General features: G+C 45.2%; 1 protein-coding gene across 1 annotated transcript in view; it reads left to right on the top strand.

Annotated features, from left to right (window-relative positions):
* The window catches only part of bub1 (BUB1 mitotic checkpoint serine/threonine kinase), a 111,504-nt gene that overhangs the window by 45,494 nt on the left and 38,028 nt on the right, over nt 1-27,982 (top strand). The window contains exons 12-18 of the mRNA XM_068027527.1: nt 2,639-2,758; nt 14,229-14,360; nt 20,589-20,685; nt 20,768-20,855; nt 22,449-22,608; nt 22,722-22,809; nt 23,132-23,388. Of these exons, the coding sequence (XP_067883628.1) occupies nt 2,639-2,758; nt 14,229-14,360; nt 20,589-20,685; nt 20,768-20,855; nt 22,449-22,608; nt 22,722-22,809; nt 23,132-23,388 (942 nt within the window). The remainder of the gene's footprint in view (nt 1-2,638; nt 2,759-14,228; nt 14,361-20,588; nt 20,686-20,767; nt 20,856-22,448; nt 22,609-22,721; nt 22,810-23,131; nt 23,389-27,982) is intronic.

The following is a 27,982-nucleotide window of genomic DNA, read 5'->3' as shown; positions in this document are numbered from 1 at the left end:
TCCTCAATGGCTGACCCCTTATTTTAAAACTCTGACCCTAGTTCTAGGCTCCCCCAACAGGGGAAATATCCTTCCATATCTACCCTGTCAAGCCCCTTAAAAAATTTTGTATGTTTCAATGAGATAACCCCTCATTTTTCTAAACCTTGGGGAATATAGGCCTGGTCTACTCAATTTCTTATTGTAGGACAATCCTGTCATTCCAAGAAACAGTCCAGTGAACCTTTGTTGCACTTTCTTTCTAGTCCTTCCTTTGGTAAGGAGTCCAAAACTGTACACAATGCTCTAGTGTCACCAAGGCCTTATATAATAGTAGTAGGATTCTTTACTCTTAGACTCCAATCCCTTTGTAATACCATACCATTTTCCTTCCTAATGGCTTGCTGTACCTGCATGTTAACTTTCTGTGATTTACGTACAGGAACATCCATGTCCCTCCAAATACTAACATTTTCCAATCTCTCACCATTTAAAAATATTCTGCTTTTCTATTTTTCCTATCAAAGTAGATAATTTCACATTTCTGAACATTCTTCTTCTTCTCATTTAACCTGTCTAAATCCTTTTGTGGCCTCTTTACATCCTCACAGCTTACCTTCCCACCTAGCTTTGTATCATAAGGCTATATTACACTCCGACCTCTCATCTAAGTCATTGATATACATTATAAATAGCTGAGGCCCAAGCACTGATTCTTGTACTCTGCTAGTTAAAGCCTGCCAACCTGAAAATGACCCATTTATTCCTACTATGTTTTCTTTCCATTATTTCTAACATTTTCTCAACAACTGATGTCAGGCTAACTGGCCTGTAGTTCCTGGTTTCCTCTTTTCCTCCTCTCTTGAAAAGCAGGGTTGTATTTTCTACTTTCCATCCCATGGGGACCATTTCGATAATCCAGGGAATTCTGGAAGATCAAAACCAGTGCATTCACTATTCTGCAGCTACCTCTTTTAAAACCCTAGGATGCAGATCATCGGGTCCAGGGGATTTCCAGCACTTTTGTTTTTACTTCTTTGTTACGATATCTGTCAGCGAATGTAAATCTTATTATTACATTGGAATTCATCTGACATTATAAAGCCCAGTCTTCTTTCTCCTGATTTATCTCTGCAGTCAGTGTTGCTTTTATACTACCATTTCATGTGCAAATCTTTGCCAATCCCACAGTGGAATTCTAGGACTGGGCAGGATTTGACTAATTCAACTACTAACTGGTTCCCACATTTCTATGGTGGCTCCTTTGCCAAATCAGGGCACTCTGGGTCACTCTCATAGGTCCAGAGTTGCAGCATTGCACAGGAATATGTGGCTAAACCTGGGCACCCCATCACCTCATCACTGCTATCCTCGCAGTTCTTGTTCTGTTTGCACATGAACCTACGAGAGATACAATTTGCATTCCAGCATTGGAGGTTACATAGAACAGTACAGCACAGTACAGGCCCTTCGGCCCACGATGTTGTGCCGACCCTTTAACCTACTCTAAGATCAAACTACCTACATACCCTTCATTCTACTATCATCCATGTACCTATCCAAGAGTCGCTTAAATGTCCCTAATGTATCTGCTTCTACTACCACCGCTGGCAGTGCATTCCACGCACCCACCACTCTCTGTGTAAAGAACCTACCTCTGACATCTCCCCTAAACCTTCCTCCAATCACCTTAAAAATATGCCCCCTGGTGATGGCCCTTTCCGCCCTGGGAAAAAGTCTCTGGCTATCCACTCTATCTATGCCTCTCATCATCTTGTACCCCTCTATCAAGTCACCTCTCATCCTTGTGCTCAAAGTGGTTGAGATAGCATCCCTCCTCATCAGAGCTGTTTCTACAGTTTAGATTGGAGTCACATCAACAGCTCCCTAGGATGCACTTGGTGGTCTTTGACTTAATAGTCTTAAGTTACTTGTTAAATCTATCTTGCACTTCACCTGACCATCGCACAACCAGTGGGATGACCTGTCCATATTTAAGAAGCTGTTACTAAAACATGATTCATGCATCTTGCCAGTGGTGGCAATTTAGTTTAGTTTAGAGATACAGCACTGAAACAGGCCCTTCGGCCCACCGAGTCTGTGCCGACCATCAACCACCCATTTATACTAATCCTACACTAATCCCATATTCCTACCACATCCCCACCTGTCCCTATATTTCCCTACCACCTACCTATACTCGGGGCAATTTATAATGGCCAATTTACCTACCAACCTGCAAGTCTTTTGGCACTCAGCAAGCAATTAGCAGCAACAACAGAGCAAGTGATGCCTCCTTGCAGAGAAAAAGTCTTGGCTAACTGTCTGAGCCTCTCTGTGTGGTTCTTGGCTACAATTTGTCAATCATTCTCTTTGGCTGTATGAGCTGATTATTACCTTCTTGGTCACTGTGTGCCCAATTTTTGGCTACCTGTAAGCTTGTATTGTTTTATCCCCTCTCACTCTTGGCTGTTCTGTAAGTACATGGTGCTCCATTAGAAGGGGATGATGCCCACTGCAAAACCTGTCTTTTAAAAGGACAGAACGTCTGAGATTTACTTTTTTTTAAGTTTCTTCTTTGCAATCTTAGGAATCACAAACTGGGGAATGGAATCTTGTAAATATTTAATTGTTGGCTTTAAAATTCAACTCTTGACAGGAAATGTTTCAGGATTAATTGGGAATAGATCCCACACTCCAAACTCTTCATTTGGCTTGGTTCAAGCTACTCCATCCAAAGTCCTACCTTCACCGACTGTTTATACCAAAGAAGCATTGGGTAAGAAATTTATTTCAGTTAACATTGGTACAATTAGTACATGAGAAATATAAAATGTTGAGTTGCAAATCTCTATTAAAATGCGTGTGCACCAACTGTCTTGCCTTTGGACTTGTGGTAAAGGTGGATGGATATATCCCTTACTTTTTTCACCCACCACCCCTACTCCTTCCCATCATTGGTCACACATTCAACTGAATGTCCCAAGCTCTGGAATTCCTCCATCAGCCTCTCCACCTCTCCTTAAAACCTGCTTTTGATCACCTATCCTAAATCTCGCCTTTATCTGATTACACATTGTGAAGTGTTTTGAGATCTTTTATTACATTAAAGATGCGGGTACGGTAGCATAGTGATTGTTACTGGACTAATAATCGAGACGCCTGGACTAATGATGTGGAGACTCAAGTTCCAATCCTACCACAGCGGATGGGGAATTTAAATTCAATTAATTCAATAAATCTGGAATCAAAAGCTAGTGTCAGAAATGGTGACCGTGAAACTGCTGGATTTTCGTAAAAACCCATTTGGTTCATTAATGAATGCCCTTTAGGGAAGGAAACCTGCTATCCATACTATATGTGACTTCAGACCCACAGCAATCTGACTCTGAAATGCCCTCTGAAATGGCCTAGCAAGCCACTGAATTATATGAAATACGACAAAAAAAAGTCTAAAAAAATAAAACCAATCACTACAAAGGCACACTCAGCCCAGACAACCCTGCAAAATTCTCCTCGCTAACAGCGTGGGACCTGTACCAAAATTGGGAGAGTTGTCCCACAGCCTACTCAAACAGCCTGACATAGTCAGAATGGTGCAGATGGAGGCCATTCAGTCCATCAAGTCCATGCCAGCTCACGTAGAGCAATCCAGTCAGTCCCATTCCCCCACTTTTATCCCCATAGCTCTGTACCCCTCCCCCGACATAGTCATATTCTCAGAATCATACCTTTCAGCAATATCCCAGACTCTTCCATCACCATGCTTAAGTATGTTCTGTCCCACCAGTAGGATAGACCCACCAGAGGTGGCAGCATAATGGTAGACAGTCAGAAAGAGATGGCCCTGGGAGTCCTCAACATTGACTCCAGACCCCATGAGGTCGTGTGGCAAAAATGAAACCAGGAAATCTCCTGCTGATTACTAACTGCCCTCCTTCAACTGATGAATCAGTACTGCTCCATGTTGAATGCTACTTGGATGTAGCACTGAGTAGCAGGGGCACAGAATGTACTCTGGATGGAGGACTTCGAGGCCCATCACCAAGAGTGGCTCAGTAGAACCATTACTGGCAGAACTAGCCAAGTGTTGAAGGTTGTTGCTTCCAGACTGGGTCTGAGGTAGGTGATGAAAGAACCAACATGAGGGAGAAACTTAAGATCTTATCCTCACCAACCTATTTGTCGCAGATCCATCTATGCATGATAGTATTGGTAGGATTGACCACCGCAAAGTCCTTGTGGAGACAAAGGGTGGTATTTTATTTCGGCGACCGGGTTCTTGGCCGCTGGCTGAAGAGCCAGTGAGAGCCCACGTTGCCCCTTTGCAAAAAGGCCTGCTGCATCACATGCTAATCAGGAACTTGACTGAGCAGCAGCGGGCCTTCTCTGGGATTAAGGACCCTGACATCGGAAATCCCGCCCACTGTGAGCTGCTGGCCTCTGATTGGCTGGCAGCTTTTTTACTGAGCAGTGCCACTGTGGAGGCGGGTGGCTGCTGCCGGTAATGTCTAGGATCATCGAGGGACCCAGGATACAGATGAGTCCTGGTGGGAGAGGTTTCGCAGGGTGGGAGTCATGGGGGGCGGGGGGGGGGGGTGTAGGGGTTTCGGCTGCAGGGTCTCCCGCCAACCCCCTTCCCGATGCCAGATCCCTCGATCAGGCACTAAGTGCCTATTAATGAGACCAACACCTTCCACCCCCACCCCCATCAAAATGGGAGCCAGCAAGCAACCCACAAGGATTTGCTTGTCATGCTCCCTGTGTGGCAAAAGGCCCGTTCACTGTTGGGCTAATCCTTGTGGCGGAAGAATGAGGCCCTTAATTGGGCCTCAACTGGAGGAGCGGGAAGGTTGTCTTTGGACCTTCCCGCCACAGACTTAATTAGGGTGAAGGCCGGAAGATGTTGGGGTCCCCACCTAGCACCATCCCGCCCAATTAAACTTTCTCCCCGCCTTCAAACTCTCCACAGGAGAGAGCATAAAATCCTGTCCGAAGTGTCATCTTCACACTAAGGACACCCTTCATAGTGTGGTGTGGAACTATCACTAAATGGGGAGGTTCAGAACAAATCTAGCAGCTCAAAACAGGACATCAACAGCAGTCAAATAGTATTCCATTAAAATCTGAAACCTCATGGCCCAGCATATCCCTCACTTTACCATTACCATCAAGCTAGGGACCAACCCTGGTGCAGTGAGCAGTGTAGGAGAGCATGCCAGGAGGAGCATCATGTGTATATAAAATTGTGCGCCAACCTGGTGAAGCTACAACAGGGCTAATGCATGCTAAACAGCAGAAGCAGCAAGCTATCGAAAAAGCTAAGTGATCCACAACTAATGAATCCGTTTAAAGCTCTGCAGTCCTACCACATCCAGTCACGAATGATAGTGGAAGTTAAACAACTAACTAGAGGAGGAGGTTCCATGAACGTAGTCATCAATGATGGCGGAGCCCAGCATGTGAGTGCAAAAGTCAAGGCTAAGAGTTTGCAGCCATTTTCAGCCAGAGATGCTGAGTGGAAGATCCATCCCAGTCTCCTCCTGAAGTTCCCAAAATCACATGCCAGCCATATTTCATCCAATTCGATTCACTTCACGTAATATCAAGAAATGGCTGACTGCACTGGATCCAGAAAAAGCTATAGGCTCTGTCAACATCCTAGATCTGTGTTTTTATTTGTTTGCCGGACGTGGGCGTTGCTTCTCGGCCACATTTCTTGCCCATCCCTAATTGCTCTTGAGAAGGTGGTGGTGAGGCTCAAGGTGCTGCGACCTTGAACCGCTGCAATCCTTGGGGTGTAGGTACACCCACACTGCTGTTTGGAAGGGAGTTCCAGGATCTTGACCCAGCGACAGTGAAGGAACAGTGATATAGTTCCAAGTCAGGATGGTGTGTGGCTTGGAGGGGAACTTGCAGTTGGTGGCGTTCCCATGCATCTGCTGCCCTAGTTCTTCTAGGTGGTAGAGGTTGTGGGTTTAGAAGGTGCTGTTAAAGGAGTCTTGGTGAATTACTGCAGTGCATCGTACTCTGCTGCTACTGTGTGTCGGTGGTGGAAGGATTGAATGTTGAAGGTGGTAGATGGGGTGCCAATCAAGCGGGTTGCTTTGTCCTGGATGGTGTCGAGCTTCTTGAGTGTTGTTGGAGCTGCACTCATCCAGGCAAGTGGGGAGTATTCCATTACACTCCTGACTTGTGCCTTTGTAGATGGTGGGCAGGCATTGGGGAGTCAGGAGGTGAGTTACTCGCTGCAGAATTCCCAGCCTCAGACCTGCTTTTGTAGCCACAGCTTTTATGTGGCTACTCCAGTTCAGTTTCTGGTCAATGGTAACCCCCAGTATATTGATTGTGGGGGATTCAGTGATGGTAATGCCATTGAATGTCAAGGGGAGATGGTTAGATTCTCTCTTGTTTGAGATGGTCATTGCCTGGCACTTGTGTGGCATGAATGTTATTTGCCACTTATCAGTGCAAGCCTAGATGTTGTCCAGGTTTTGCTGCATATGGACATGAGCTGCTTCAGTATCTGAGGAGTCGGGGATGCTGCTGAACATTGTGCAATCATCAGCGAACATCCCCACTTCTGACCCTATGGTGGAGGGAAGGTCATTGATGCAGCAGCTGAAGATAGTTGGGCCTAGGGCACTACTCTGAGGAACTCTTGCAATGATGTTCTGGGACTGCGATGAAGTGAAGACCTGTGTTTCAGGCGTAGCTATGCTGTTCCAGTACAACTATAACACTGACATCTAACAAAGTGGAAAATTGCCCAGTTATGTCCTGTGCTGAAAAAGCAGGACAAATCCAATTCAACCAGTTACTGCCCCATCAGTCTAATCTCAGTTATCAGTAAAGTGATGGAAGGTATTGTCGACAGTGCTAGTAAGCAGCACTTACTCACCAATAACTTCACCTATGCTTAGTTTGGGTTCTGCCATGACCACTTGGCTTCAGACCTCTTTACAGCTTTCGTCCAAACTGGGACAAAAGAGAGCTGAATTCCAGAAGTGAGGTGTGAGTGACGGGCGGTGGAAGTTCTCCACTGGTTGGAGTCATACTTGGCACAAGGGAAGATAGCTGTGATTGTTGGCAGCTAATCATCTCAGCCCCAGGATATTGCTGCAGGAGTTTCTCAGGGTAGTGTCCTAGGCCCAACCATCTTCAGCTGCTTCATCGATGGCTTTCCCTCCATGAGGTCAGAAGTGGGGATATTCGCTGATGATTGGACAGGCTTCAGTTCCATTTGCAACTCATCAGATACTGAAGCACTCGAAGTAGTCTGTACCCGCATGCAGTATGACTGGACAACATTTAGGCTTGGGCCGATAAGCGGCAAATAACATTTCGTGCCACACAAGTGGCAGGCATGACTATCTCCAACAAAAGAAAGTCTAACCACCATTCATTGTGATTACCATCACTAACTTCCCCCACCATCACCATCCTTTTTTCATCATTGACCTGAAACTTAAATGGACCAGCTGCACAAATACTGTGGCTTCAAAAACAAATCAGAGGTTGGGTATTCTGCGGCGAGTAACTCACCAACTGATTTCCCCAAAGCCTTGCCACCATCTATAAGATACAAGTCAGGAGAGTGGGTGGCACAGTGGTTAGCACCGCAGCCTCACAGCTCCAGCAACCCGGGTTCAATTCTGGGTACTGCCTGTGCGGAGTTTGCAAGTTCTCCCTGTGTCTGCGTGGGAGCCGGGTGATCCGGTTTCCTCCCACCTCCAAAGACTTGCAGGTTGATAGGTAAATTGGCCATTATAAATTGCCCCTAGTATAGGTAGGTGGTAGGGGAATATAGGGACAGGTGGGGATATGGTAGGAATATGGGATTAGTGTAGGTTAGTATAAATGGATGGTTGATGGTCGGCACAGACTCAGTGGGCCGAAGGGCCTGTTTCAATGCTGTATCTCTAAATAAAAAAATAAAAATACTCTCCACTTGCCTGGATGGGTGCAGCTTTAACAACATTCAAGAAGATCATCACCATCCAGGGCAAAACAGCCTGCTTGATTGGCACCCTATCCACCACCTTAAACTCCCAAGTTTCACTATCTCCTCCACTGATACACAGTGGCTGGCAGTGTGCACTGTCTACAAGATGTACTGCAAGATGTGACGACACCTTCCAAACCCGTGACCTCTACCACTCAGAAAAAGAAGGGCAGCAGGTGCATGGGAACACCACCACTTGCAAGTTTCCATGCAGGTCACACATCATCCTGGAAATATATTGCCATTCCTTCATTGTTGCTAGGTCAAAATACTCGAACTCAGCATTGTGGATGTACCTACACCGCATGGACTACAGCAGTTCAAGCTGGCATCTTGCTGTCACCTTCTCGAGGGCAATTTGGGATGAGCAATAAATGTTGGCCGTGCCAGAGATGCCCACATCCCATGAATGACAAAAAGAAAATAAATGCAAGTTTTGCTGTGCTGCGCTTTCTGAAAAAGGCAGTTGCCATGAGCAGGCCCACACCTCTTAAAAATAGAATATGACTATGTCAGGACCAACAATCTACCCTTATACCCCTGGGTAATAGTAGTAGTCTAGGATGCCCATCATGTGTTCTTTCCAGGGTTGAGACTTCTAGGGCAGGCCAAATCCAGTAATTTGTAGGAGTATAACTTAGTTGCTGGCTCAACTTTCTGATCAGGGAAGCCAATTTCCATATGTTTTAGTGAGACTTTTATTTTAATTCTTTGGATTTTCTTTTGCCTTCTATCCCTCGGTTTCCCAATTCTGGTTCAATAGCTTTTGAATCTCAGCTATCTGGCCCATGAAGCCTCGCAACTCGGATTCTACTTATGATTTTATTTCTTTGGTATTTCTTTTAATTTCACAAATGGAAATTTTGATCTCAGCACTTCTTTCTCATAGATGGAAAAATCATAAATCAGAACGTAAGGATCCATTGGCAATTTAAGATGTGTGAAAATTGATGGGAAAAGTAATTTAGTCTACTGTATGTTACTGCGAGCTCCTTGACAAAAGACTGCAAGCTGAGCTTTCAACCCCATATTGTCTCCATCACCATGACCACCTACTTCTATCTTCACCCTGCCTCAACTCATCCGCTGAAAGCCTCTTCTGTGCCTTTGTTACCTCTTGATACAACTATTCCACTGCTCTCCTGGCCTTGCATTGTCCGTAAACGTGAACTCACCCAAAGCTCTGCTGCCTGTGTCCTACCTCTCACTAATTCCCATCTCATCTTTGTTTTCAAATCCTCCATGGCTTCCCTCCTCCCTATCTCTGTAATCTTCTTCAGCCCTTCAATCCTCAGATATTTGCGCTCCTCCAAATCTCGTCTCTTATGCATCCCGTGATGTCTCGGATCGTGTTTTTGGGATCCTTAATGGGGAGGGGGAGCAGCCCCAAGTCGTGGTCCACATAGGCACCAACGACATAGGTAGGAAGAGAGATGGGGATTTAAGACAGAAATTTAGGGAACTAGGGTGGAAGCTTAGAGCGAGAACAAACAGAGTTGTTATCTCTGGGTTGTTGCCCGTGCCACGTGATAGCGAAGCGAGGAATAGGGAGAGAGAGGAGTTGAACACGTGGCTGCAGGGATGGTGCAGGAGGGAGGGTTTTGGTTTCCTGGATAATTGGGGCTCTTTCTGGGGTAGGTGGGACCTCTACAAACAGGATGGTCTTCACCTGAACCAGAGGGGTACCAATATCCTGGGGGGGAGGTTTGCTAGTGCTCTTCGGGGGGGTTTAAACTAATTCAGCAGGGGAATGGGAACCTAAATTGTAGTGCCAGTGTACAGGATGTTGAGAGTAGTGAGGTCAGGGATATGGTTACAAGGACGCAAGAGGGCACTGGCAAGCAAGAACCTGGTTTAAAGTGTGTCTATTTCAACGCCAGGAGCATCCGGAATAAGGTGGGTGAGCTTGCAGCATGGGTTGGTACCTGGGATCTCGATGTAGTGGCCATTTCGGAGACATGGGTAGAGCAGGGGCAGGAATGGATGTTGCAGATTCCGGGATTTAGATGTTTCAGTAAGAACAGAGAAGATGGTAAAAGAGGGGGGGGTGTGGCATTGTTAATCAAGGAGAGTATTACAGCGACAGAAAGGACGTTTGAGGACTCGGCTACTGAGGTAGTATGGGCTGAGGTTAGAAACAGGAGAGGTGAGGTTACCCTGTTGGGAGTCTTTTATAGACCTCCGAATAGTTCCAGAGATGTAGAGGAAAGGATAGCGAAGATGATTCTCGACAGGGGTGAGAGTAACAGGGTAGTTGTTATGGGGGACTTTAACTTTCCAAATATCGACTGGAAATACTATAGTTCGAGTACTTTAGATGGGTCAGTTTTTGTCCAGTGTGTGCAGGAGGGTTTTCTGACACAGTATGTAGACAGGCCAACCAGGGGCGATGCCACATTGGATTTGGTACTGGGAAATGAACCCGGCCAGGTGTTAGATTTAGATGTAGGTGAGCACTTTGGTGATAGTGATCACAATTCGGTCAGGTTTACCTTAGCGATGGGCAGGGACAGGTATATACCGCAGGGCAAGAATTATAACTGGGGGAAAGGAAATTATGATGCGATTAGGCAAGATTTAGGATGCGTAGGATGGGGAAGGAAACTGCAGGGGATGGGAACAATCGAAATGTGGAGCTTATTCAAGGAGCAGCTACTGCGTGTCCTTGATAAGTATGTACCTGTCAGGCAGGGAGGAAGTTGTCGTGCGAGGGAGCCGTGGTTTACTAAAGAAGTTGAAGCGCTTGTCAAGAGGAAGAAGAAGGCTTATGTTAGGATGAGACGTGAAGGCTCAGTTAGGGCGCTTGAGAGCTACAAGCTAGCCAGGAAGGATCTAAAGGGAGAGCTAAGAAGAGCAAGGAGAGGACACGAGAAGTCATTGGTGGATCGGATCAGGGAAAACCCTAAGGCTTTCTATAGGTATATCAGGAATAAAAGAATGACTAGAGTTAGATTAGGGCCAATCAAGGATAGTAGTGGGAAGTTGTGTGTGGAATCAGAGGAGATAGGGGAAGTGTTAAATGAATATTTTGCGTCAGTATTTACAGTAGAGAAAGAAAATGTTGTTGAGAATACTGAGATTCAGGCTACGAGGCTAGATGGGATTGAGGTTCACAAGGAGGAGGTGTTAGCAATTTTGGAAGGTGTGAAAATAGATAAGTCCCCTGGGCCAGATGGGATTTATCCTAGGATTCTCTGGGAAGCTAGGGAGGAGATTGCAGAGCCTTTGTCCTTGATCTTTATGTCGTCATTGTCGACAGGAATAGTGCCGGAAGACTGGAGGATAGCAAATGTTGTCCCCTTGTTCAAGAAGGGGAGTAGAGACAGCCCTGGTAATTATAGACCTGTGAGCCTTACTTCGGTTGTGGGTAAAATGTTGGAAAAGGTTATAAGAGACAGGATTTATAATCATCTTGAAAAGAATAAGTACATTAGAGATAGTCAGCACGGTTTTGTGACGGGTAGGTCATGCCTCACAAACCTTATTGAGTTTTTCGAGAAGGTGACCAAACAGGTGGATGAGGGTAAAGCAGTGGATGTGGTGTATATGGATTTCAGTAAGGCGTTTGATAAGGTTCCCCACGGTAGGCTATTGCAGAAAATACGCAAGTATGGGGTTGAAGGTGATTTAGAGCTTTGGATCAGAAATTGGCTAGCTGAAAGAAGACAGAGGGTGGTGGTTGATGGCAAATGTTCATCCTGGAGTTTAGTTACTAGTGGTGTACCGCAAGGATCTGTTTTGGGGCCACTGCTGTTTGTCATTTTTATAAATGACCTGGAAGAGGGTGTAGAAGGGTGGGTTAGTAAATTTGCAGATGACACTAAGGTCGGTGGAGTTGTGGATAGTGCCGAAGGATGTTGTCGGGTACAGAGAGACATAGATAGGCTGCAGAGCTGGGCTGAGAGATGGCAAATGGAGTTTAATGCGGAAAAGTGTGAGGTGATTCACTTTGGAAGGAGTAACAGGAATGCAGAGTACTGGGCTAATGGGAGGATTCTTGGTACTGTAGATGAACAGAGAGATCTTGGTGTCCAGGTGCATAAATCCCTGAAGGTTGCTAACCAGGTTAATAGGGCTGTTAAGAAGGCATATGGTGTGTTAGCTTTTATTAGTAGGGGGGTCGAGTTTCGGAGCCACGAGGTCATGCTGCAGCTGTACAAAACTCTGGTGAGACCGCACCTGGAGTATTGCGTGCAGTTCTGGTCACCGCATTATAGGAAGGATGTGGAAGCTATGGAAAGGGTGCAGAGGAGATTTACTAGGATGTTGCCTGGTATAGAGGGAAGGTCTTACGAGGAAAGGCTGAGGGACTTGAGGTTGTTTTCGTTAGAGAGAAGGAGGAGGAGAGGTGACTTTATAGAGACATATAAGATAATCAGAGGGTTAGATAGGGTGGATAGTGAGCGTCTTTTTCCTCGGATGGTGATGGCAAACACGAGGGGACATAGCTTCAAGTTGAGGGGTGATAGATATCGGACAGATGTGAGAGGTAGTTTCTTTACTCAGAGAGTAGTAAGGGCGTGGAACGCCCTGCCTGCAGCAGTAGTAGATTCGCCAACTTTAAGGGCATTTAAGTGGACATTGGATAGACACATGGATGAAAATGGAATAGTGTAGGTCAGATGGTTTCACAGGTCGGCGCAACATCGAGGGCCGAAGGGCCTGTACTGCGCTGTAATGTTCTTAAAAAAAAAAAATCCCTGCTTTCCAGTGCTCCACTATTGCCAGTTGTGTCTTGAGTTGTCAGAGCCCTTAAGTCTGGAATTCACTCCCTAAACCTCTTCGCATTTTTGACACTCTCCTTTTAAGACACTCCTTAAAACCGGTCTTTGACCAAGATTTTGGTGTCCTGGCCTTATAGTTTGATGTCAAATTTTATTTGATAATGCTCCAGTGAAGTGCCTTGAGACATGTTACTATGTTACAAGTTTTATATAAATGCAAGTTGTTATTTTTGGTTTCCCGCACCTCTGTCCTCACCTCCCTCCCAGAACTGCGACAGGGTTCCCTTTGGTCTCACTTTCCACCCCACCAGCCTCCACATCCAAAGGATCATCCTCCAGTGTTATGCCATTACCAAACATTTCCCCTCCCCTGTCAGCATTCCAAAGGGACCTCAAAATGGATGGACATCAGGAGTGCAAATCCATGACCTATCACCAGAGAATGTTTGCCTGTTACTTCAAAGTGCTGTATTAGTTTTTTTAAATCGTGCAATCCTGGCTGCAGAATTTTTTTTTAGGCCATTAAATCTGAATATAAATGTTTCTGTAACAAAAGTTACATTTTTTGCCTAGATTTTAATTTAGTGGCTGTCCCTTCAAAATGCTAGTCACTGCATCAGACTGTAGCAACTTGCTAAAGCCAAAGTCTTTTGCCAGATGTATCATTAAGACTGTCACAGGTTTTGGCAGTTACAGATTTAAGACTGATAGTGTTGTTTAAGTTTGAATATTATGTGATTGGTTTCATTTTTATATTACTGATGGTTCCTTTTTAAATGTGACTGTTTGGAAAGTCAAAATCCAAGAAGTCCTGACAACTCCTTCCTGACCTATGAAGTGCAGTTCTGTTCAAGAGTCAGTTTGAGAAAATTGGAAAAACAAAGTTTGCAAATCACAGAAGGAGGTTGAGACCTCAAAAGAAGCAGCAGACTATTTGACATCTTTGAAAAATAACTGTACAGTATGCAGTCCCTAAAAGAATGGGGAAATGTTTAAAAGTTATTAGTTCTTAGAGGTGCAAGCTTTTTTTTTTATTTTACAGTTAGGTGGAAGGATGTCTGTTGTAAATATATAGCTGTTTATGTACCTGTTCATTGTTTGTAAAATTGGAGTTTTAAACTTAAAATGAGGTCTGATTTGATGTTTCATTAGTTTTGAAGATTTGTATTAGAGCTTATTGAGGCCTGAGAGAGATCCATTAGCTTTAAGCAATTACTAGGCAGGGGTTCTTAGTTTCCTGAGTACATTAACGAAAGCTCGCTTGGATCTCAAGGTAAAGATGATCACTGGCAAAGGTCTAGAAAGTTGGAACTGATACTAAAGTAATCTAAAATAAGAGAGCCAAAATTATAAGTAAGGAAGTTAGAAAAATCCCAAAGATTCCATCTGTAAAATAAATGATTTTATCATCTCTAACTTGTGACAAGTTTTAATTACAAATCCAATTCAGAATGAGTGAGTAATACAGTCCACGCTGTAACAGCACAGCTGAAGGTAAAGTCTCTCTTTTCTTGCGGTAGATGCTATAATGGACATGTTTCAGGCACCAGTGATCCCTGAATTGCCTCAAGTGGATGAAAATGGCGGTGCTTTTGCAGAGGAACAAATGGAGGCACAAGATGGAGATTCCAAAACATTTTGTAAAAAGGATGGTAAGCCTGTGTGAATTTACCTATCTTGCATTAATTTGCTGTAGTTCTAGCCATTTGAATTTTGCTGGGTTTTTTTTTTAGTTCCATGGTTTGTCTTGTCAGACTGGACTTAACTCTCCAGCTTAGTATTATTTGTGAATTTGACCATTTTATTTCTGGATCCATTTGTTCCTGATAATTCTATTATTTTGCCAGTTATTGATGTAAGACTAATGTAAATGTAGGTAGCCAGGTTTATATCATCACCTTATTGAAATACCATATACTTTTGGTTTCTAGGCTAGTGAGACCTCTCCTGTTTTTGACATGCTGCTGATGAGCTTTGCCTAAATTTTGTTTCTAATCTTACCTACTATCCTCGGGTATATGCCATCTGTTCTTTGGCATTAATACGTCTCTAGCATTGAGCAGGACTAGGAACTCTAACCCAGTGTTGTCAAAATCATTATTTGCAGAATTTAGTGTTTTCATTGAATGCTTAATGAGCTTTTTTTTTTAAAGTTTATGATTCACCTTTAACGCCATGTATCCTTAAAGGATCTAATTTTCCTTCTGCCATGGGTTAACTATCTGGCATTTTTTTTTGGGACCTGTGTTAAAATTCAACCCACATGAAAAGGATGGCACAGCAGACTGTCCTCCCATGAGGCTGCTCAGTGGGCATGAGCTTTAGTATGAAATATTTATAATATAAGATATTCCCCATTTCAGTTCAAAGTCATAAAAATGACTGCCTATTGGTAAATGAAAAACTGTCAAAACCCTATATAACCCCAACGAGTTGAAATCAAGACAACTCGCACAATCTGCTACAGTTGTCAGATATAGCTCAGTGGTAGCATGCTCACCTGAGTTGGATGGTCATGGGTTCAGCTCCATACCAGATGTCAGACTTAGCTCAGTGGTTTTGTCACTGAGTCAGATGGTCTTGAGCTGAAGGATTACTCCAAAGACTTGAGCACATGATCTTGGCTGATAATTCAGTGCCATTTGAAGGGAGTGCTGCACTGTTGGAGGTGCCATCTTTTAGATGAGACTTGAATTGAGACCCTGTCCTTTCAGGTGGACGCAAAAGATCTCATGGCACTTTTGAAGGAGGATAGGAGTTCTCTTGATGTCATGGCCGACATTTATCCTCCAACTGACACCATTTAAAACCTGTTATCCAGGTCATTTATCTCATTGTTGTTTATGTGACTATGTGCAAATTGGCTGTTTCCCTTTTTTTATGCATTCAGGGGATATGGGCATCGCTGGCAATACCAGTATTTATTGCCCATCCCTAATTGTCTTTGAAGGTGGTGGTGAGCTGCCTTCTTGAACTGCTGCAGTCCTTGGGGTTTAAGTACACCAACAGTGCTGCTAGGAAGGGAGTTCCAGCATTTTGACCCAACGGCAGTGAAGGAACGGCGATATAGTTCCAAGTCAGGATGGTGTGTGGCTTTGAGGGGGAACTTGCAGATGGTGGTGTTCCCATGCATCTGCTGCCCTTGGCCTTCTAGTGGTAGAGGTCGCGGGTTTGGAAGGTGCTGAGGAAGGAGCCTTGGTGAGTTGCTGCAGTGCATCTTGTAAATGGTAAACACTGCTGCCATTGTGTGTTGTTGGTGAAGGGAATGAATGTTGAAGGTGGTGAATGAGTATCTGAGGAGTCATGAATGGTGCTGAACATTGTGCAATCATCAGTAAACATCCCCACTTCTGATCTTATGATGGAGGGAATGTCATTGATGAAGCAGCTGAAGATGGTTGGGCTTAGGATACTACTCTGGGAACTCTTGCAGTGATGTCCTGAGACTGAAATGATTGACCTCCAACAACCACAACCATCTTCCTTTGTGCTAGGTATGACTCCAACCAGCAGAGAGTTTTTTCCCCTGATTCCCATTGGCTCCTTGTTGCCATACTCTGTCAAATGCTGCCTTGATGTCAAGAGCAGTCACTCTCACTTCACCTCAGGAATTCAGCTCTTTTGTCCATGCTTGGACCAAGGTTGTAATGAGGTCAGGAGATGAGTGTCCCTGGTGGAACCCAAACTGAGCGTCAGTGAGCAGGGTATTGCTGAGCAAGTGCCGCTTGATAGCACTGTCGATGACTCTTTCCATCACTTTGCTGATGACCGGGAGTAGACTTATAGGGTGGTAATTGGCCAGGTTAGAGTTGTCCTTTTTGTGCCCATGATATACCTGGGCAATTTTCCACATTGTCAAGTAGGTGCCAGTGTTGTAGCTGTACTGGACAGCTTGGATAGGGGCGCAGCTAGTTCTGGAGCAGAAGTCTTCAGTATTATTGCTGGAATGTTGTCAGGGCCCATAGCCTTTGCAGTATCCACTGCCTTCAGCTGTTTCTTGATATCGCCTGAAGTGAATCGGATTGGCTGAAAACTGGCACCTGTGCTGCTGGGGCCATCAGGAGGAGGCCAAGATGGATCATCCACTCTGCATTTCTGGCTGAAGATGGATGCAAATGCTTCAGTCTTTTGCACTAATGTGCAAAATGGTTGAGGATGGGGATCTTTGTGGGACCTCCTCTTCCTGTCAGTTGTTTAATTGTCCACCACCATTCACGACTGGAAGCGGCAGGACTACAGGGCTTAGATCTGATCCTTTGGTTCTGGGATCGCTTAGCCCTGTCTGTTGCATGCTACTTCTGCTGTTTGTCATATAGCTAGTCCTGTTGTAGCTTCACCAGGCTGGCACCTCATTTTTAGGTATGCCTGATGGTGCTCCTGGTATGCCCTCCTGCACTCTTTATTGAACTAGGGTTGATTCCCCCTGCAGCTTGATGGTAATGGTAGAGTGGGGGTGGGGGGGTCATGCCAGGTTATGAGGTTACAGATTGTGGTTGAATACAGTTCTGCTGCTGCCAATGGCCCACAGCGCTTCATGGATGCCCAGTTTTGAGTTGCTAGCTCGGTTTGAAATCTATCCCATTTAGCACGGTGGTAGTGCTACACAACACAATGGTGGGTACCCTCAATGTGAAGCTGGGACTTCTTCTCCACAAGGACTGTGCAGTGGTCACTCCTGCCAATACTATCATGGACAGATGCATCTGCGACAGGTAGATTGGTGAGGATGTCAAGTAGATAGTTCCCTTACCACCTGCCGCAGACCCTGTCTAGCAGTTACGTCTTTAGGACTTGTCCAGCTTGGTCAGTAGTGGTGCAACCAAGCCACTCTTCATGATGGACATTGAAGTCCCCCACCCAAAGTACATCCTGTGCCCATGCTACCCTCTGTGCTTCTTCCAGTCGGTGTTCAACATGGAGAAACACTGATTTATCAGCTGAGGGAGGGCAGTAGGTGATAATCAGCAGGAGGTTTCCTTGCCCATGTTTGACCTGATGCAATGAGACTTCATGGGGTCTGGAGTCAATGGGGGGGGGGGTTAACCTCCCCCAGGGGAACTACCTCCCCACTATATGCCATTGTGCCGCCACCTCTGGTGGGTCTGTCCTGCCGGTGGAACGGGACATACCCAGGGATGGTGGTGATGGTGTCTGGGATATTGTCTGCAAGGTATGATTCTGTGAGTATGACTGTCAGGCTGTTGCTTGACTTGTCTGTGGGACAGCTCTCCCAATTTTGGCACACGCCCCCAGATGTTAGTCAGGAGGACTTTGCATGGTCGACAGGGCTCGGTTTGCCATTGTCATTTCCGGTGCCTGTCGATGCCGGTTGGTCCGTTCGGTTTAATTCCTTTTCTTAGACTTTGTAGTGGTTTGATACAACTGAGTGTTGGGCCATTTCAGAAGGCATTTAAGAGTCCACCACATTGCTGTGGTTCTGGAGTCACATGCAGAGCAGACCAAGTAAGGACGGCAGATTTTCTTCCCTCAAGGGCATTAGTGAACCAGATGGGTTTTTACAGCAATCGACAATAGTTTCATGATCACCGCTAGACTGGCTTTTTAATTCCAGAATTTTATTAATTGAATTCAAATTCTACCGTCTGCCATGGCAGGATTCGAACCCATGTCCCCAGAGCATTAAGCTGGGGCTCTGGGTTACTTGTCTAGTGACATTACCATTATGCCACCACCTCCCCTATGTTACAACAGTGATAATAAAAGTACTTTATCAACCATCTTGGGGTCATGAAAGATATATAAAGTGCAGGTTTTATTTTGTTGTATTTATATACTTAAGATTTTATCACATTGGAACTCCACTTCTATCAGCAATCTATCCGATAAGGCTGAAACATTTGCAGCAATCTTCAGCCAGAAGTGCCGAGTTGATCCATCTCTGCCTCCTCCTGAAATCCCCAGCATCACAGATGTCAGTCTTCAGCCAATTCAATTCACTCTGCGTGATATCAAGAAACGACTGAAGGCACTGGATACTGCAAAGGCTATGGGCCCTGACAGTATTCCGGCAATAGTATTGAAGACCTGTGCTCCAGAACTTGCTGCGCCCCTAGACAAGCTGTTCCAGTACAGCTACAACACTGCCATCTACCCGGTAATGTGGAAAATTGCCCAGGTATGTCCAAAAAGCAGGATAAGTCCAACCCGGCCAATTACTGCCCCATCGATCTACTGTCAATCATCAGTAAAGTGACGGAAGGTGTCATCAACAGTGCCCTCATGTGGCACCTGCTTAGCAATAACCTGCTCAGTGACACTCCGTTTGGGTTCCGCCAGGGCCACTCAACTCCTGTCCTCATTACAGCCTTAGTTCAAACATGGACAAAAGAGCTGAACTCCTGAGGTGAAGTGAGAGTGACTGCCCTTGAGATTAAGGCAACATTTGACCGAGTATGGCAACAAGGAGCCCCAGCAAAACTGGAGTCAATGGGGATCAGGGGGAAAACTCTCCGCTGGTTGGAGTCATGCCTAGCGCAAAGAAGATGGTTGTGGTTGTTGGAGGTCAATCATCTCGGCTCCGGGACATCCCTGCAGGAGATCCTCAGTAGTGTGCTAGGCCCAACCATCTTCAGCTGCTTCATTAATGACCTTCCTTAATTCATAAAGTCAGAAGTGGAAATGTTCGCTGATGATTGCACAGTGTTCAACACCATTCCTGACTCCTCAGATACTGAAGCAGTCCGTGTAGAAATGCAGCAAGACTTGGACAATATCCAGGCTTGGGCTTGGCCACATAAATACCGTGGCTACAAGAGCAGGTCAGAGGCTAGGAATCCTGTGGCGAGTAACTCACCTCCTGACTCCCCAAAGCCTGTCCACCATCTGCAAGGCACTAGTCGGGAATGTGATGGAATACTCTCCACTTGCCTGGATGCGTGCAGCTCCAACAAAGAAACTTGATGCCATCCAGGAAAAAGCAGCCCGCTTGATTGGCACCCCATCCGCAAACATTCACTCCATCCACCACCGACGCACAGTGGCAGCAGTGTGTACCATCTACAAGATGCACTGCAGCAACGCACCAACACTGCTTTGACAGCATCTTCCAAACCCACGACCTCTACCACCTAGAAGGACAAGGGCAGCAAATGCATGGGAACACCACCACCTGCAAGTTCCCCTCCAAGTCAAATCTGTCCTGACTTGGGACTATATCGCTGTTCCTTCACTGTCGCTGGGTCAAAATCCTGGAACTCTCTTCCCAACAGCACTGTGGGTGTACCTACCTCACATGGACTGCAGTGGTTCAAGAAAGCAGCTCACCACCACCTTCTTAAGGGCAATTAGGGATGGGCAATAAATGCTGGCCTAGCTAGCGACGCCCACATCCCATGAATGAATAAAAAAGAAAATACCTTCCCACTAAAATCTTCAGTGTTTTTAAAAACAAGCTGTCTATTGCCTAATTTCTACTTCCCAAACTATCTTGTCATCACTTTTACCTTATGTAAGCTTGCTGCTGTTCTATGGTATAGTTCTTGGCTGAATTTGTAATGGCTTATACCAAAATAACTTTCAAAGTTATAAAACTGGTGCTTTTGCCGTAATGTGAGGAAATAGAGGTAGGGTGGAACCTCCTATTTGTGACAAAGACTGCTGCTTGGCAATTTCTCTCAATAATGCGGCTTAGTGGTGGATCAATCTGTAGCATATGCGTTGGCACTGAAATACAACATCCTATTTGTCCTTTTTAATCTCTTAATGTTTCACACTGTCTTTCCTGTTCTGATTGTGTGCCTAAGAATTCTCATTCGCAAAAGATATATGGTAGCATAGATTTGGGAGGAATTTTCTAGAAGCTTTCTGTGATCATTTGAATAATGCCTCTTCATTTTTTGGCTCCCATTTTTCCCCTCAAGACAACCATCAATCCATGGAAATTCTGGGTATGAACTTTGCTCCACCTTCCACTGTTTCATTTTCTATCTTTGAAGATGATGCTGGTGTTGTAAAAAGGTATATAAAACAGCTTCTTGTAACTTTTTTTTTGAAAGTGTAGTCAGTTGGACTCGTGTTAATTAGTGTTGTGATGTTGCAGCATACGAAATGATTTGAACAGTAAACCTCCAGAGCCGAGGCCATTGGGAGAATTGTCTGAGAAACAATCCACAGCTAGTAAAGCAAAGGTAAGACTTCTATTTTATTTTTGCTGCCCTGCCAACAGCATGGAATGTTCCAAAGTGCTTTACAGGCACAATTGCTTTTTGAGACATAGCAATGCAGCAGCTATTTTGTACACAGCAAGGTTCCACAGACAGCAAAGAAATGAATGACCAGTTAGTTAATCGATGGTGTTGGTTCAAGAAGAAATGTTGCCAGGACATCTGGATACGTAGAACCATGAGATCTTGAATGCCCTTTAATGAACTACAGACCAGCAGACAAGATTTTTGGGGATTTAATATCTTATCTGTAGGCCCCATCTTCTGATAATGCCGCATTCCTTCAATGATGCACTGGAATATCAACTTGGATTTTCTTTTTCAGTCCTGTAATGGAGCCTGAACGCAAACTTTCTGACAACAAAGGCTGGATTTTACATCATTATGGGGGGTCCCGGTGACAGGCCAGAAGGCGGGGTTGACCCCCCAGCCTTTTATTGGACCGTCAGCCGAATTTAACAGCAGGTAGGCAATTAACTGCCTGCAGTTGGGCTGCCATCCTTCAAGGGACAAGATCCCACCCAGGACTGCTGACTAATCAGGCGGCCAGCAGCTCCACAACTCCTGCAGCACCACTGGGAGCAGTGACCATTGCTGGGACTGCAGGAGGCCCTAGAGCAGTGAAGATGGAGGAGCCTGTGGGACCAAGTTAATGGGGTTGATGGGGATGTGGTTGATGAGGCCTTCGTGAGCCATGGATTACCCCTAGGAGAGGGATTTCCCACCCCCCAAGCCACCAGGAGGCTGCCAGGCTAAGCGGCAGTGGAGGAGGCCCTTAAGTAGCCCTTTGTTGCTTAATTGTTTTCCCAGCAGACTTCCCATCTGCCTTGTACAAGCCTGCCACTGAATAAATGGCATGGGGCAGGATCATTGAGTACACAGCCAGATGCCACCCCACACCATTGTCTACCCCACCCCAGACTGTCTTCAAGGTCCAGGTAAAATCCAACCTACAATTGCTGTCATCTGAGCCAAACTAACATTAAGCTGTCACAACTATAAGAGAAGCATATTAATTTTCTAACCATTTCCAGGTACTTGGTGTAGACTGCACAGAGGATCCATCCTAGTCAGATATGTAGGATAAATGATTATCTTCTGAGTGATGCCAGTTGAGTAACTGATAAATGAAGTCACAAGTTGGCATGATCTGCCTCGGAAGTAGCCATGACATATTCCATCTATACTTGCTATCTTTATTTTCCTGTTGCATTCACTGAGTATTTTCTTAACTCTATTGGTTGAAACCACTTTGTGATGTCACATGGTTATTATGATATCGTAAATTTCCTCCAAACTCTCTTTCCCCCTCCCACCCCCCCCCCCCCCCCACCAACCCCCGGTCATAGAATGGGGAATAAAGCCTTGAAATCAGTTAACGCTGCCCAACTACTCAATGCCTTTCAATGTCAGAGTGTAATAATGTGAAAACTGCCCCAATAAACCAACAATAATGCTGTAATTCAGTTGTTAGGGAAGTTTTATGCCAAATCTAATTCTTGTCACTTAACCTGTTTTTTATAAAGTACAAATTGATTTTTAAAAACTTTTGCTCAGGAAATAGATGATCAAGCTGTTTGGGCTGTGTGTGATAACAGAACCCTGGCAATCAATCCAAATGATACGGAGGATTTTGCCTTTGCAGCACCACTAGCATCAACTCCATTCTATGGAGTACCACAGCAACCAAAGCAAGATTCAGAGGATTACAGTGAAGGTAAGAATTTGTTTCGTGGTGGTGGTCAACTTCAAGCAGTGATTGTGGACTTTGCAGATTTCAATCTATGAAAACTGGGTTATTTGCAGCGTAATAGTTTTATATTCTTCCAGAAAGCACACAAGCTAACAATGATAAACGAATGGTTCTTCATTCATCAGAGGAGGAATACATCCAGCTTGCCAAAATCAGAAAAATTAGGTAAGAACTGCTGACACCAAGAGGTACTCATTCCTTTCAGACTATTTGGTTTTCGTATCTTTCTTCAAATCTGACAAGTTTAAGGAATTGATTTGATTAATTACATTGAATTTTCAAAAGATGCTTATGAAAAAAGTATTTACTAATTGTATAGGTTGCTGTTTCTTTTATATATTACATGAACAGATTAATATAGTATTCCATAACGAAAAAATCAGTAATTTTTTCCCTTAATTACTGTTTATGAATCAAAACAATTTTATTGGAGATCAGTTGATTTCTCTTTTCCTTCTTCCACCCCCACCCCCTTCAAACATTATAGTCTAATTCAGGATCCAAGACCAGATCCCATCAATAATCTATCAGCCCTTGAAGTTGACCCTAGCATTAATTGTCGGGATGTATCCGATGAACCACCAATCTCTGAGGAATTTAAGCTGATTGAAGAGAAACTAGAATCGTGCACCTTCCCTAATCTTGAAGAGTGTCTCAAACCTGAACAGTCATTTTGCTGTCTACAGGAAATGTACTGCAGTGATCTACAATTTGAAGAGCCGGTTGAAACCCCAACAGAGACTGGTAAATGTGACCGTGGTAAATGCACCACACTTCTATAAGTAAGGGAGTTATTGTTGTGCAAGTGTAACGGAATAACACCTATTTAAATGCGTTTGTCCCGATCCTGATATTACTTGAAATCTTTAAAAGAATGTGATTTGCTTAGCATTCTTTTCTGTGTTCTGTTCTTTCGAAATATTTACTTTTAAGCAACTTCTATTTATGTAGAATCTTTAATATATAAATGGCCCAAGGCATTGCACAAATGGAAGTGGGCAAGGAACTAGGTAAGCCATGAAGAGTGATTGGGCATGGTGAGGCAACAGAAAGCCAGAGTTTTGAGAAGACTTTTAAAGGAAGAAAGAAGTGGAAGTCAGAAATTTAGAGCGGGAGTTCCGAAGGAAAAGCAAGCTGAATGCTCTGCCACTGATGACTGGGTGAAGGCTAGAAGAGATTGCAGGTAGGGCAAAATTATGGAAGGTTTTAAAGCTGAAAACATGTTTAATCTTGTACATTAGGAGATGGACTGTTTTGGAAGTGATGAGCAAGTGGGGTGTGTGGATAGTGCAGTATGGGATACAAGTTTTGGGCAAGGTAGAGTTTGTGGAGGCTGGGAGGGCTTTGGGTAAAAGCATGGAATGAGGGTTTCAGTGATCGAGGGTCAGAAGTGAGCAATGTTATGTTGCACTGTAGAAATAGGCAGTCTTGGTGATGGGTGCTTGTGGTTTGAATCTTATTTCTGAGTATCAGCATTCGCTCATTAAACAGAAATATTCAGAAAAGATGCTAAGTTTAATCCTGAATTTTTTTTGCTCAAGTAGTGCACTTGGTGATGATGCTTTTACGTGCTGCCCTAAAACCTAAAGCATGGGAAATTAATGTTGAGACATCTTCGAAAGCAATATTGAATTAGATTAGGTACAGGCAAGGTTCATGCAACATCGTGCTCTCGCACTGTTACCGCTGGTGTCCCACTAGGATCTGTCCTTGGCCCCCTCCTATTTCGCATCCACATGCTGCCACTCGGTGACATCATCTGATAGCATAGTGTTTGTTTTCCAACTATGTTGCATGAACCTTGCCTGTACCTAATCTAATTCAATATTGCTTTCGAAGATGTCTCAACATTTTTCATTAATTTCCCATGCTTTAGGTTTTAGGGCAGCACGTAAAAGCATCATCACCAAGTGCACTACTTGAGCAAAAATTTTACAAAAAAAATTCAGGATTAAATTTAGCATCTTTTCTGAATATTTCTGTTTAATGAGTGAATGCTGATGCTCAGAAATAAGATTCAAACCACAACCACCCATCACCGACTGCCTATTTCTACAGTGCAGCATAACATTGCTCACTTCTGACCCTCGATCACTGAAACCCTCATTCCATTCTTTTACCCAATGCCCTCCCAGCCTCCACAAACTCTACCTTGTCCAAAACTTGTATCCCGTCCCGCACTTTCCACACACCCCGCTTGCTCATCACTTCTATCCTTGCTAACCAATCAGTCTATCTCCTAACATACAAGATTAAGCATGTTTTCATCTTTAAAACCTTCCATAATTTTGCCCTACCTGCAAATGATTTGCTGGCAACGGTTAGATAGGTAAGAGTGGAACCAGGTGACAGCAGTCTTACCCACCTGGATGACAATGGGGGAGTTGGAGGAGGATGGTGTGGTCAACCATGTCAAAGGCTGCAGCCAGGTTGAGGAGGATGAGGAGGGAAAGTTTATCTTTGTCACAGTCACATAGGATATCGTTTGTGACTTGAATAAGAGCTATTTTGTACTGTCACAGGGGTGGAAACTTGATTGGAGGGGTGCAAACTTTCCAGGAAAGCTGGGAATGGATTTGGAATGTGACAAAATGTTCAAGGACTTTGGAGAGGAAAGGGAGGTTGCAGATGGGATGGTAGTTTGCAAGAGTGTTGGTGTCAAAAGTTAGTTTTTTGAGGAGAGGAGTGATGACGACAGATTGAAAGGAGAGAGTGACAACATCTCCAGAGAGAACCATTAACCATATGACTGCATTTGCTGACAACGCTACCGCTAGGGGGCGCTGTTGTGGCACATGCGCAAATGCAATCTAACAAACATATGTCAGCACACAATGGCGGAGTGAGAGAGCGAACGAGCTGGCCGGGGTGTGGGCCGGGGAGGGAGGGAGGGGGGGGGGGGGGGGTGGGTGGCCGGCGAGCGAACCGCCCAGTGACAGAGGGAAGCAGAGCGGCCGGAGACAGCAGCGTGGTGGGGGGGGGGGGGCTACGTTTTTCTACGCATGCGCCATAAATTTGCAACGGCAAAAGACTTACCAAACTTACCCGCACCCGGCGACACCAAGGTCTTTGGCTGCTCGCTCCCCGCGGCGCTCTACGGCCTCTCGCTTCCTGCCTTCTCCATCCAGCCGTTCTCTCCAGGTGCAGATCCCCCATTCAGCCGCTTTCTCCCCTACTTCTCAACTGTACTTCAGGCATTGCAGCTGTCTGGTCCCTGCCTTTTGCATCCCTCTCTTCAGGAGCTTCTGAACTTAACTCCCTCCCACTAACCCCCCCACACCCCCTCTCTACCTCTCCTCTTCCCCCCACCTCCCCCTCTAATCCCCCCCCCCCCCACACACAAGGACCACACCGCAGCTGAATATCTGAAGTGCAGTTACAAAGTCGGGAAAATAACATCAAAAACCTCAACAATTCCAGGTTTAATTATTGAGAAATTTTATTAAGTATATTAAACATTCGAGGCACTGCTGTACATGGGTACATGAGTGTTGTGTTACCAGTATTCCTGAGAGACAGACAGGCCAAGTCTCTGCTATGCAGAACGAAAGAGATTGTTCCTGGAGATCCTTGTGGTGAATGAACGCGTGGCTCTCTATTGCACTACTGTATTGTCCATGTGAAGAAGGCAAAGTCACAAGAGTCTGAGCTCAGTCTATTCTTGGTGAATGTTCCCCAAACGCATCCCAATGTGCGCTCCCACTTCATCCAGAAATGCAAGGTTCCTTTCCATATCGTGGCGAGCTCCACAGCATGATCCAGTTGCCTTCGTTGCTTGAATGCTGACCTTGCGTCTCAAGGATTGTTTTCTCAAGGGCATGCTTTACATAAAAAGAAATAAGGAAAGAACATCAGTGTCAGAGCTTTCCCCCCCCCCCCCCCCCTCCCCACCCCTCCAATGAAATTACTGTTGAGCATGTTCTGCAGTAAAGGCATGTACTGATAACACCGCCAATGAATCACTTAGTACCCAACTCAGCTGTAGGAGTCAGGATGATGTTACTGCCCCTATCTCGTGATGGTTCAATGCTGCTCTCAGGGAAAACATGAATGATGTGAGGGTGCTGGAAAAAGAAACACATTTCTTTTGGACTATGAACATAAAGCAGGCCATTTAGCCCAGCTGTTCCCTGCTAGTGGTTATGCCACTTGTGTGCCTTCCCATCCGCTCCCATTTAATCCTGCCTACTACTATCAGCATCACCTTCCATTTCTTTCGCTCTTATCTACCTTTGCCTTCAAGCAACACTGAGGATGGAGAACGGTGTGGCTGCACTCCCACCTCACCAGTTGTGTACTCAGCAAGAGCACTCACATTTGTGCTACCACTGGACACGGCATGCTTGTTTCTTTCAGTGCTCAGTCTCTTCTTTCTGAATGTTCCCCAAGTGCTTGACCGCTTTGGATACCCTCTCTACTTGACAGGCAGCAGCTGGCAATTGCGGAGTCTCACAAGGCTCTGCATGGTTGTTTCAAGGGCGGGTGGGGAAACATGTGGCTGTGTGTCCATGTGCACGGCTCTAATGGGTGCAGGAACAGAGAAACTTACAACAGGGACTGGAGCACATGTACTGCCTGCACACAGCCCCAGACAATGGAAAGGATTTTAGTGCAGTGCAGTGGACTGGAGCACATGCAGTGCCCCAGACAATGGAAATGTTTTCAGAGCAACTTACAACAACAGAGCAACTTTCCTTGGAGCAATCTCCTCTTTCTAATAAAAATGAAGCAGTCTGAAATCTCCAAATCGACTAAATAATTGAGATAAAATGCCCGACGAAACCTGTCCTCCTTCCACTTTCAGAAACTCGCGCAGAAGCTTTGACGCATGCGTGAATACCCGTTGGCGTTGCATAAAGCGCATGCGCAGAGGCCGACTAGGCGTGTTGCCCAAAGAAGCACACGTCACGCGATGACGTCATCGACGCATGCACTAACCAGTCCTGGCAAGCCGGAACGCAGCGCATGCACAGAGGGCAGGAGACTGTCTGTGCATGTGCGCACCGCGGCGCAGCCTGATGACGTCAGTGGCAGGCTGCTTTGTCAGGAATCACTCTAACAATATTGGGGATGAGAAGAGAAGGTTGGGTGATCAGTTTTACTGGGAATAGAAGGCGGGCCTCATGGACAAGATGAGCTCAGAGGGCATGAGGGGAGATGGGAGAGAAACTAGAGAAAGATGCGAGTTCAGGGCTCGGGCAGTGGGGAGCATTATAGGAAGTTTGGCCAGTTAGACTAGTGGAAGGGAGGGATGCAGCAGAAGCAGCTGATCGGATGGTCTCCATCTTCATGATAAAGAAATCCATGAGCTTCTTGCACTTGTTGGGGGTGAGGGTGA

The sequence above is a fragment of the Heterodontus francisci genome, chromosome 3, assembly GCF_036365525.1.
Source record: "Heterodontus francisci isolate sHetFra1 chromosome 3, sHetFra1.hap1, whole genome shotgun sequence".
Lineage (NCBI taxonomy): Eukaryota > Metazoa > Chordata > Chondrichthyes > Heterodontiformes > Heterodontidae > Heterodontus > Heterodontus francisci.
This window is presented reverse-complemented; position numbering and strand designations above follow the sequence as displayed.